This window comes from Hemiscyllium ocellatum, unplaced genomic scaffold (assembly GCF_020745735.1).
Source record: "Hemiscyllium ocellatum isolate sHemOce1 unplaced genomic scaffold, sHemOce1.pat.X.cur. scaffold_2803_pat_ctg1, whole genome shotgun sequence".
Classification (NCBI taxonomy): Eukaryota; Metazoa; Chordata; class Chondrichthyes; order Orectolobiformes; family Hemiscylliidae; genus Hemiscyllium; species Hemiscyllium ocellatum.
Window position 1 is genome coordinate 31006 of NW_026868205.1, and position 12485 is coordinate 43490.

At 45.2% G+C, this 12485-nt stretch overlaps 1 protein-coding gene across 2 annotated transcripts; it reads left to right on the plus strand.

Moving 5' to 3' along the window:
• Positions 1-136: 136 nt before the first annotated feature.
• LOC132812498 (zinc finger protein 239-like) lies at positions 137-10939 on the plus strand. 2 transcript variants are annotated; one of them, XM_060822962.1, is made up of 2 exons: positions 137-158; positions 9496-10939. In XM_060822962.1, the coding sequence occupies exon 2, from the start codon at positions 9688-9690 to the stop codon at positions 10375-10377; it is 690 nt and encodes a 229-aa protein (XP_060678945.1). In that variant the 5' UTR covers positions 137-158; positions 9496-9687; the 3' UTR covers positions 10378-10939. The 2 variants fall into 2 exon arrangements, with proteins under 2 accessions (XP_060678945.1, XP_060678944.1); XM_060822961.1 differs by lacking the exon at positions 137-158 and adding an exon at positions 3834-4012.
• Positions 10940-12485: the final 1546 nt, after the last annotated feature.

Consider the following 12485-nt stretch of genomic DNA (forward strand, 5'->3'; position numbering starts at 1 on the left):
GACCGGATGGGGACTGGTCCTCCTGCCAATCACAGAAAACCCATAGACTGGATGCGGAAGTTGGATCATGTGCTTCTGGGGTTGGTGCTGCTTCTCTCTCTCTGAGTTAAGATTGAGCTTCAGCCCAGACTACAGCTTTCTTCCTCTGTCCAACATCTGTGAGTACAGTGCTCTCTTTTCTCACCCCATTTTCCATTCCGGGTTCAGCTGCTGACTTGCAGAAACTGAAGCGAAATGGAGTGAATCCAGGGAGGGGACAGGTTCTGGGAAAGTTAGTTCAGTTCTGTGTCTTAATTGAAAAACACAGGGCAAATGCAGGAACCTTTTATCAGAAATGATGTGTAGATGTACAGATCTAGATGTCATTCTGCACCAGTCACTGCCAGTTGTCAGACAGATGCAGCAAGCAATCAGCAAGGCAAGTGGTGGATGAGCAAGTGGAATTGAGCTGAGAGGTGGGGAAGCCTTCCTGCAGTTAGGGCGTCATTGAATACGTCCAAGGCTGAGTTCATCTGATTTTTGAACAACAACGAAGTGGATGGTTATGGGGAAAGGCAAAAAAAATGGTTTTAAGAGCAGTATAGTTTGGTTACAGAAACAGACTAGTCCATGCTGATCAATTATCCTAATCTAGTCCTATTTGGCAGCACTTGGTCCATATCCCTTTAAACCCTTCCTATTTATAGACCAATCCAGATGCCTTTTAAATGCTGTAATTATACCAGCCTCCACCACTTCCTCTGGCTGGTCATTCCATACACACACCACACTCTTGTGAAAAAGCCCCCCTTAGCTCCCTATTATATCTTTCCCCTCTCACCCTAAACTTTTAGTGAGAGGACTCCCCACCTCAGAGAAGACTTTGTCTATTTGCCCTATCCGTGCCCCTCTGTAAGGTCACCCCTCAGCCTCTGACACTCCAAGGAAAACAGCCCCAGCCTATTTAGCCTCACCCAAGAGCCCAAATCTTTCAAACCGGTAACATCCTGGTGAATCTTTTCTGAACCCTTTCAAGTTTCACAACATCCTTCTGATGGGAAGGAGGCCAGAGTTGCACGCAATATTTCAAATGTGGCCTCACCAATGTCCTGTACAGATGCAACATCACCTCCCAACACCTTTACTCAATGCTCTAACCAAGAAAGGACAGCATACCAAATACTGCCTTCACTATCCTATCTATGTGTGGCTTTACCTTTAAGGAACTATGAACTGCAGTCCAAGGTCTCTTTGTTCAGCAACACTCCCCAGGACCTTACCATAAAGTGTATAAGTCCTGCACTGATTTGTTTTTCCAAAATGCAGCACCTCGCATTTATCTGAATTCAGCTTCATTCATGTACTTATCCTAATGTCTTTTAAATGTTCTAACTGTACCTGCATCCACCCCTTCATCTGGACATGCATTTCACACACAAACCACTTTGTGTTTTAAAAAATAAAGTACCCATTATGCCTTTTTAAAATCTTTCTCCTCTCACTTTCAAATTTGCTGCCTAATCTTGAACCCCCACCAAGGGAAAAGATATCTGCCATTCACCTTATCTATACCCCTCATGATTTTATAATCCTCGATAAGGTCACCTCTCAACCTCCTCTGCTCCAGTGGAAATATTTCCAGCTTATCCACCTCGGTGTAGGTATCTTCATATCCACTTATGTTGGTGCAGGCTCAACAGACTAAACAGCCTGTTCCTGCTCCCAATTCTTTCTCTCTGTGTTCAGGAAAGCAAGAGACCATAAAACACAGGAGAGTAAATTAGATGTCTCGGCCCGTTGGGGCTGCTCTGCCATTAAATCATGGCTGGTAAGCTTCTCAATCCCATTCTCCCACTTTCTCCCCGTAACCCTCGATTTCCCCCCGATACTCAAGAACCTATCTACCTCCGTCTTAAATATACTCAGTGACTGGCGTCCACAGCCTTCTGTAGCAGTGACTTCCACATGTTCACCACTCTCTGGCTGAAACGATTTCTCTTTATCTTTGTTGTAAAAGGTCTTCCTTTTATTCTAATGCTGTGCCCTCAGGTGCTAGTCTTTCCTACCAATGGAAACATCTTCCCCATGTGCACTCTGTCCAGACCATTCAGTATTCTGTCTGTTTCAACTAGATTCCACCCACCCTCTCCTGAGTGAGGGCCTGTTGATCAGCATGAGCCAGACGCTTCAGGATGAGGTACAGCAAGGATTAGGTTCAGCAAAGTCAGAATGGAGGGAGTGTGTGTTGGATGGAGATTTTTCAGCTTTTTCGAGGGTGAGAGGAAAGAAAATTCAATATAAATTAGAATTGATAGGATGGGCAGATGGGCCAAGGAGTAGCAGAATGAGTTTAATTTAGATAAATGAGTTGTTGCATTTTGTAAGGCAAATCAGGGCATGACTGACACAGTTAATGGGGAGTGTTGCTGAACAAAGAGACCTTGCAGGTTCTAGTTCGTTGAAAGTGCAATTGCAGGGAGACAGGATGGTGAAGAAGGCATTTGGTACGTTTTCCTTTACTGGTCAGAGCACTGAGTACAGGAGGTGGGAGATCATTGTCATGGCCGCACAGGACACTGGTTAGGCCACTTTTGGAATAGTATGTGCAATTCTGGGCCCCCTCCTATGGAACAATGTTGTGAAACTAGAAAGAGTTCAGAAAAAATTTACAAGGATGTTGGCAGAGTTGGAGGGTTAGAGCTAAAGGGAGATGCTGAATAGGCCAGGGAGAATTTCCCTGCAGCATCAGAGGCTGAGGGGTGACCTTACAGAATTTTATAAGGGGTATGGATAGGGTGAATAGCCATAATCTTTTCCCCATGGCAGGCGAATCCAAAACGGGAAGGCATAGCTTTCACGTGAGAGGGGAAAGATTTAAAACGGACCTGAGAGGCAACTTTTTCTCACAGGGTAGTGCATGTTTGGAATGAGCTGCCAGAGGAAGTGATGGAGGCTGCTACAATTACAACATTTAAAAGGCATCTGGATGGGTACGTGAATGAGAAGGCTTTAGAGGGATACAGGCCAAATGCTGGCAAATGGGATTAGATTAATTTAGGATATCTGGTCGGCATGGATGAGTTGGACCGAGGGGTCAGTTTCTGTGCTGTATGACTCTAATCATCTTCCATGAAAACAGAAGTGTGATTGTGAAGGCTGGAGTTTCAGAGCAGCTTTCAAAGATGTTTTGCCCTTAATGGGAGCAGAAGTTACAATGAAATCTTTCAATTGTGAGACAGCAACTGAGTGCGTCCAGGATTTTGGTGGAAAGTGGGAATTCATTGCACTGTGTGGATAAAGTTCTTTAAGGTTTACCAGCAGTAAGTAAAGTGTGCTGAGCGGGGAGCCTAGTGAAGGGTTAGGTGGATTTTTGAGTTAAACTGCTCATTTTATTCAGCCTTCAACATTGTATTTCCAATGCTGTGCATCAGAAGGAGTGGTGAATCAGTAACGGGTATCGTTAGAAGCCTTACGGGTTTCAGTACTGCAGGTATTGCATTGTTTCATCAGCATTGTATTGCTTTTTGAAGGGGTCGGTGTGAACTTGTTGGGCCGAAGGGCCTGTTTCCACATTGTTAGTAATGTAAGCTAATCATTACTGGCAGCAGTGAGGTGTGGGCTATATTCACTAGAAATGATAAAGCAGTTAGATAACACACATACGAGAGAGCAGAGTGGGACTTGTCTTTTAATTTGCAGAAGATGGGAGATTCTGGGAGCTGTGATCCAGGACAAAAATAAGTGCGGTTAATCATAGAAGTCCTACAGTGTGGAAGTAAACTGTTCAGCCCCTCAAGTCCACGTTGGCCCCTCTGAAAAGCCTCCCCCATTCCCCCCCCCACCACCACCACCACCCAATCCAGTAATTTGCTGGTGGGTGAGATTAGGACTAGAGGTCATGGCCTCGAGGTTAGAGGGAGTCGGTTTCAGACACATGAGGAGGAACTGCTTTTCCCGGAAAATAGTGACTCCATGAAATTCTCTGCCTATGGAACCGGGAGAGACAGCTTCACTAAGAATATTCAAGACACAGGTGAGTAGGTATTTGCATGGTGGGGATTTAAGGGTAGTTGGGATAATGCAGGTAGGAGGAGCTGAGACAATGGATCGATCAGCCATGATCTTAATGAATGACAGAGCAGGCTTGACAGGCCAAATGGCCTACTCCTGCTTCTATTACTATGAAACTATAACCCTGCATTTCCCATGGCTAACCCAGCCAACCTGCACATCCCTGGGCAATTTAGCATGGCCAGTGCAAATCAAGGCAGGTGAACAATGTTGTGATGTGAAAATGAACATCAGAGAACGGTAGAAAGGGACAAGGAGAGTAAATGTACCAGCAATCAAAGCTGGATTCTAAAGATCACAAAAATTGAAACTGAAGACTGTGTGTCTGAAGTTGTGCTGCATCATAACAAAAGTGAATGAATAGACTGCACACGTCGAACAGAATAATTAGATCTGAGACTCCTGACAGAGACATGGCTTCAGGGTGCCAAGGATTGGATCCTGAATATTGAAGGGATATGTGGCATTCTAGTCAAATGAGAAGCTAGGTAAAGGTAGAGGCACTGCCAATCAAAGCACTGATAACATGGTAGTCTGGTGTCAGCTCGGATTTCAGGTCCTGATTTATGTCATCTGTTGATCTCCCTGTTTCCACAGAGTAAAATGTCGGTCTGTTCTCAGCTCTGCAGGATTTCTGCTGAAACCTCTTACACCTTCCGGAACAATAAAACATTTAGTCAATCAAGGCCCAACCCACAATCTTCGAGTAAAAAGTGAGGTCTGCAGATGCTGGAGATCAGAGCTGAAAATGTGTTGCTGGTTAAAGCACAGCAGGTCAGGCAGCATCCAAGGTTCAGGAAATTCGACATTTCGGGCCAGATTCCCGATGAAGGGCTCTGGCCCGAAACGTCAAATTTCCTGTTCCTTGGATGCTGCCTGACCTGCTGTGCTTTATCCAGCAACACATTTTCAACCCACAATCTCCCAGCCTGTCAACCATCCAGACAGAGAGAATCATCGTAGCAGGGAATAAACAAGAAAAATGAAACAAAATTGAGTATAAATAGGTGCTTGTCCTAATGAACAAACATTAAGTACATAAACCAGAAATTGGTGACTCCCAGGGTTCTTATAGTGCCCTAATTGAGGAATTCTCGCTCCCTTACATATATGCCAGGTGCTGGATTGGACTGGATTGTGTTGGGATGTCTGGTCGGCATGTACTGTTTCCATGCTGTACATCTCTATGACTAAGTATTACCACCCAGGCATGATTGATAAAAATATTTGCATCAACAGAAATAAAGCACGTGTTATCAAATAGACATGGAAACATACAGCACGGAAATAGACTTTGTGATCCAACACATCCATGCTGACAAGATATCCTATGTAAATCTAGGTCCAGTTGCCAGCATTTGACCTTTATCCCTCCAAACTCTTCCTATTCACATACCCATCTAGATGCCTTTTAAATGTAATTGTACTGACCACTTCCTCTGGCAGCTCAGTGCATAAACGCACCACCCTCTGTGTGACAACATTTACCCTTGGGTCACTTTTAAATCTTTCCCCTCCCACCCTAAACCTATGCCCTCTGGTTTTGGAGACCCCCACCCTGGGGAAATGTGCTTCCCTATTTATTCCATTCATGCCCCACATGATTTTATAAACCTTGACAAGGTTATCCCTCTGCCTCTGATGCTCCAGGGAAACAGCCCCATATTATTCAGCTTCTCCTTTATACCACAAACCCTCCAACCTTGGCGACATCCTTATCAATCTGTCCTGCATTCTTTCAAGTTCCACAACATCCTTCCTACCCAATAACAGGGAGACCAGAATCTAATGCAATATTCCAAAAGTAGCCTAACCAATGTCCTGTACAGCTGCACCATGACCTCCATATTCCTATACCCAATGCATTCAATGGACTAAATAGCCTTTTTGTGCACTGTAGGGGTTTTATGATTTTGTTCTGTGACCCAGTCAATTTTAGTCATTATCTCTGGTGCATGGCGTGTCAGGGTGGGATCACTGGTAACAGAATTGCATGCAATCCTACAAAAGTGGCCTAACCAATGTCCTGTGAAGTGTACCAAACACCACCTTCACTGTCCTGTCTACCTGTGACTCCACTGTCAAGAACTAAAAGCCTGCCATAGTCATACAGCATGGAAACAGACCTTCAGTCCAACCAGTCCATGCCAACCATAATCCCACATTAAACCAGTCTCTCCTGCCTGCTCTTCGACTGTATCCCTTGAAACCTTTCTTATTCATGTACTGAAACAAATATCTTTTAATTCTACCGGCATCCACCACTGCCTCAGGAAGTTCATTCCACACATGAACCACCCTCTGTGTAAAATTAGTGTTTGAATAGCAAGGATGGAAAGGTTCAGAAAAGCTTTACAAGGATGTTTCCAGGGTTGGAGGGTTTGAGCCACAGGGAGAGGCTGCATAGATTGGACTGTTTTCCCTGGAGTGTTGGAGGCTGAGGGGTGATCTTCCTGTAAATTCATGAGGGGCATGGATAGGGTAAATAGACAAGGTCTCTTTCCTGGGGTCGGGGAGTCCAGAAGTAGAGGGCAGAGGTTGAGAATGAGAGGGGAATGATGTAAAGTTCCATGCAGAGGGTGGTGTGTGTACTGAATGAGCTGCCAGAGGAAGTCATGGAGGCTGGTACAATGATAACATTTACAATATCTCTGGCTGGGGGTTTGAATAGGAAAGGTCGAGAGAGAGAGAGGGGCTGGTAAATGCAGCTAGATTAATTCTGGATATCTGGTCAGCATGGGCAAGTTGGACCGAAGGGTCTGTTTCCAAGCTGTATATCTCCATGACATTGAGGTTGAATAAGTCCTGATCTGATTTGCAATTCCAAAATGCAGCACCTAGCATTTATCTGAATTAAACTCCATCTGCCACTCCTCAGCCCAAGATCCTATTTTAATCAGAGGCAACCTTCCTCGCTGTCCACTGAATCTCCAATTTTGGTGTCATCTGCAAACTTATTAACTATACCTACTATGTTCACATCCAAATCATTTTTATAAATGACAAAAAGTAGTGGATTCGGCACCGATCCTTGTGGCACACCACTGGTCACAGGCTCCAGTCTGAAAAGGAACTCACCACCACCCTCTTTCTTTTACCTTCCAGCCAGTTCAGTATCCGGTTGACTAGTTCTCCCTGTATTTCATAAGATCTTACCTTGCTAACGAATCTTCCATGAGGAACTTTGTTTGATTGATTTGCTAAGCACAAAGCCATGCTGACTATCCCTAATTAGTCCTTGCCTTTCCAAATACATGCAAATCCTGTTTCTCAGCATTCCCTCCAACAACTTGCCTATCACTGATGTCAGCTCGCTGGTCTATAGTTCCCTGGCTTCTCCTTACCACCGTTCTTAAATAATGGCACCACGTTAGCCACTCTCCAGTCTTCCAACACCTCACCTGTGACTAAGGATGATACAAATGTCTCAGCAAGGGGCCCAAGAGTCACTTGCCTAGCTTCTGGGGATTTATCTACTTTTGTGTTTCAAGACATCCAGCTCTACCTCCTCTGTAATGTGGACATTTTTCAAGACGTCACCATCTATGTCCCCACATTCTATATCTTCCATGTCCTCCTTCACAGTAAACACTGATACTCATTTAGTATTTTGTGGGCGGCATGGTGGCACAGTGGTTAGCACTGCTGCCTCACAGCGCCTGTAGACCCGGGTTCAATTCCCGACTCAGGTGACTGACTGTGTAGAGTTTGCACGTTCTCCCTGTGTCTGCGTGGGTTTCCTCCGGGTGCTCCGGTTTCCTCCCACAGTCACAAAGATGTGTGGGTCAGGTGAATTGGCCAAGCTAAATTGCCCGTAGTGTTAGGTAAGGGGTATATGTAGGGGTATGGGTGGGTTGCGCTTCGGCGGGTCGGTGTGGACTTGTTGGGCCGAAGGGCGTGTTTCCACACTGTAAGTCTAATCTAATCTATTTTCCTCATCTACTCCGGCTCCACACATCGGCTGCCCTTGTTGATCTTTCAGGGGCTGTATTCTCTCCCAATTACCCTTTTGTCCTTAATTTATAAAAACCCTTCTAATTCTCCTTAACCCTATTTGCCAAAGCTATCTCTTGTCCCCTTTTTGCCCTCCTGATTTCCCTCTTAAGCATACCCCTACCGCCTTTATACTCTTCTAAGGATTCATTCGATTTATCCTGTCCATACTTGTCATATGCTTCCTTCTTGTTGTTAGCCAACTCCTCAATTTCTCTAGTCATCCAGCATTCCCTACACCTACCAGCCTTTTCTTTCACCCTAACAGGAACATACTGTCTCTGGACTCTTATTATCTCATATTTGAAGGCTTCCCATTTTCCAGCCTTCCCTTCACCTGTGAATATCTGCCTTCCAATCAACTTTTGAAAGTTTTTGCCCAATACCATCAAAATTAGCCTCCCTCCAATTTACAACTTCAACTTTTAGATCCAGTCTGTCCCTTTCCCAAAGTGGTCCAGCACTGACACCTCAGTCACCTGCCCTGCCTTAGGTCAGGTTTTGCACCTCCTCTAGTAGGAACATCCACATACTGCCTCAGAAAATTGTCTTGTCCATGCTTAACAAATTCCTCTTGATCTAAACCCTGAACGCTGGCAGTCCTAGTCAATGTTTGGAAAGTTAAAATCCCTGACCATAACCATCCTATTATTCTTACAGATAACTGAAATCTCCTTACAACTTTGTTTCTCAATTTCCTGCTGATTATTAGAGGTTTATATTACAATCCCATAAGGTGATCATCCCTTTCTTATTTCTCAGTTCCACCCAAATAACTCCCCTGGATGTATTCCCAGGAATATCCTCCCTCAATACTATTCCTTATCAAAACACCACTCCCCACCTCTCTTGCCACCCCCCTCCACCCCCGTATCTTTCCTGTGGCATATGTATCCTGGAACATTGAGCTGTCCATCCCTGAGCCACATTTCTGTAGTTGCTATGATGTCCCAGTCCCATGTTTCTGACCATAAACCCTGATTTCACCTGCCTTCCCTATTAGGTCTCTTGCTTTGACATAAATACAGTATAACTTCAGTCCTACGTTGTTCTCTGCATTATTCCTTCCTGCCCTGACTGTTTGATTCACTCCCTTTCCCAACTGTACGATTCTCGGGTTAGTCTCTTTCCTCACTGTTTTCCTGGGACCCATCCCCCATCTTATTTGCAGCAGCAACTTCACTGGCTTTCTTTCTGCAAGCAGTCTTGACATTTTATTTTCATATCTTGATCCAGCACCTTTGTCGGCAGCTTGTTCTAGGTCATTCTCCCCTGAATGAAGTTTTCCTCCATACACACTTAAGGCTATCTGGCTGCATGAGGGTTTTCAGGTTTCTGTGACCTGGATAATGTGATCAGCAGGCACCTGGAAATCTACAGGAATTGCCATCAATGTATCTTTATTTAACTGTACTGACCGTGATCACTTATTTTGTGAGTTTATTTTTGCAGGACACTAGTGTGGCAGGAAGAATACTAAGACACCCGAGTGAGGGAGATTCAGTGGGCTGACTGTGGAAAAAGTGCTTCAAACCATTTCCTCAGCTTGGGGGAATCAAAATCACACCCCTCACGGTGGGGACAGACTGTGTACCAGTTCTGTTTGTAATTTCAAACCCAGGTGACACAAGGAATACACTCCCCATGGGGAAACCGTGGAAATGTGGGGACTGTGGGAAAGGATTCCCTTCCCCCTCAGTGCTGGAAATTCACAGACGTGTTCACAGCGGGGAGAAGCCGTTCATCTGCTCAGTGTGTGGGAAGGGATTCACAAATTCTTCCAACCTGCGGGCGCACCAGTGGGTCCACACGGGAGAGAAGCCCTTCACCTGCTTGGTGTGCAGGAAGGGGTTCACGCATTCATCTGCACTGCTGACCCACCAGCGGGTCCACACTGGGGAGAGGCCGTTCGGTTGCTCAGAGTGCGGGAAGGCTTTCCGTCGTGTGAGCAACTTGAGGAAGCACGAGCGGGTCCACATGGGGGAAAGGCCATTCACCTGCCCCGAGTGTGGGAAGGGATTCATTGATTCTTCCAGCTTGCTGAACCACCAGCGGATCCACACAGGGGAAAGGCCATTCACCTGCTCTGTGTGCGGGAAAGGATTCAATCATATGAGCAATTTGCGGCAGCATAAGCGGGTCCACACTGGGGAGAGGCCATTCACCTGCCCCGAGTGTGGGAAGGGATTTACCAACTCTTCCCACCTGCTGACCCACCAGCGGATCCACACTGGGGAGAGGCCATTCACCTGCTCCAAGTGCAGGAAGGGCTTCACCTGCTCCTCTGACCTCCAGAGACATCAACGAGTTCACGTGCCATCACAGGGAAATTGAAGGAGTGACAGATAAGTACCATTTTTGACTAGACTATCAACCCCGTTCTGGGGTCTCCCAGGTTTGAATCCCACCGTGGTAGATGGTGCAATTGAAATCTGGAGTTCAGAATCAAATGATGAAACCATTTTCAGGGGAAGAAAAACCCCACCTTATTCACTCATGTCCTTTTTTAGAGAATGAAGCTATCTTTGCAGGAAAGGAATCACTCAGTTATTCCAGCTGCATCCTTTACCTGGTCTGGCCTACCCCTGACTCCAGACCCACAGCAGTGTGGTTGACTCTTGATTGCATCCCCCTCCTGTATATGAGCTGGAGAAACTAACTTGTATACAGGGTGTAGGCTGAAACTGCTGAGTGAGGCAATACTTCCTCCAGATGAAGGCTGTACCAAGGATCCAGTTCCAAAGGGATAATTTGGTGCTGACCAATAGTAAAGAAAGTGGGGGATGGGGAGTGTGTGCACTTTGACCTTGAGCTTTTTATTTAAAAAACGCTACTTTTCGTGCACTTTTTTTTTCTGGGAAAAATTGAAACTGTAATGAAGCAGGGTTGTAATAAACGTTACCGGAATTCACCGTCTGACTCAGACTCTCATTGAAAGCTGTGAGATCCAACACGTTTTTGCTTTAAAGCTGCTAATTTCTGTCACCCTCCAGCACGAAGTTTCCAATGTCCTGGATCAGAAGTGAATGAGTGGCAGAATTGTGAGAAATTGTAAATTTTTCAGGAGTGCGGGTTTATTGTTTCATCAGCATTGTAAGGTTTACTGGCAGCAGTGGGAGGTGTGGGCTCGAAACAAAGATTAAAAGTCTCACAACACCAGGTTATAGTCCAACGGGTTTATTTGGAAGTATTAGCTTTTGGAGCACCGCTCCTTCATCGGGTAGCTGTGGAGCAGGATCATAAGACACAGAATTAAAATTAAAACTGAAGTTTTTCATCTCATCATCATCTCATTTCATCAGCATTGTAAAGGTTACTGCCTGCAGGAGAAAGTGTGGGCTGTGTTCATGAGAAACAAAGGCAAAAATCAGACAAAGGTATTGGAATATAATCTGATATTATTTGGAAGGACTAGCTTTCGGAGTGCTGTTCCTTCATCAGGTAGTTGTGGAGCAGGATCATGACATAGGATTTGAACTAAAAAATTACAGTGTCATACAACTGAATTGAACAAATCTAGATTGTTATCAAGTCTTTCATCCTTTAGAATGGGTTGCAGGTTTCAGTTCATTAATATGTAAATCCCAGAACTACTTATAAGGAACGTTCTCAATGTAATTTGAAAGTGATATTTCAGCTCAGAGAATGTATTAAAGGTGTGAGGTTAGAGCCTGCCTGTCTCCTAATGTTGAGTCAGACTGGTTCTACTTCCAAAGTTGGAATGTATAAAATATTAATGGATTGACTGCCTGCAGATTGTGTGCTTTGAGCAAAATTGAATGTGTCTGCTATCTCTCACCTCCCTACACACAACATGGGTGCTGGGGAAAAAATAAGCACTATCGCAGTAGCGTTAGTGAGGGGATTTAAAAAAAAGTTTAACCAAGAGATTTAGCCACCTCAGTTTTAAAAAAACCCAGGAGATTGGAATCTCCTCCGTTGAGGACTGACTCTCAGCTGGCTGGCTACAGCCAGCGTACTGTGAGCAGGAGAAGAGGAGGAGAGGCATTCAAAGTTTGGGAGAAGATTTGTAGCTCGGGTGTTCGTTGTTGTGGTTCTGTTCGCCGAGCTGGGAATTTGTGTTGCAGATGTTTCATCTCCTGTCTAGGTGACATCCTCAATGCTTGGAAGCCTCCTGTGAAGCACTTCTGTGATGTCTCCTCCGGCATTTAAAGTGATTTGTATCTGTCCACTGCAGCGGACAGCTGGAACTGACAACTGGAAGCGGCAGATACAAATCACTATAAATGCCGGAGGAAAGATCACAGATGCACTTCACAGGAGGCTCCCAAGCACTGAGGATGTCACCTAGACAGGGGACGAAACGTCTGCAACACGAATTCCCAGCTTGGCGAACAGAACCACAACGAGGGGAGGCATTTTAACCTCAATTATTTTTTTCAAAGTTCTAGCTCAAAGGTAGAAGACAGGGAGTGGTGGTG

What these genes read in the sequence shown, in the direction of transcription:
- LOC132812498 (XM_060822962.1), top strand. Translation starts at nt 9,688, where the DNA reads ATGGGGAAACCGTGGAAATGTGGGGACTGTGGGAAAGGATTCCCTTCC.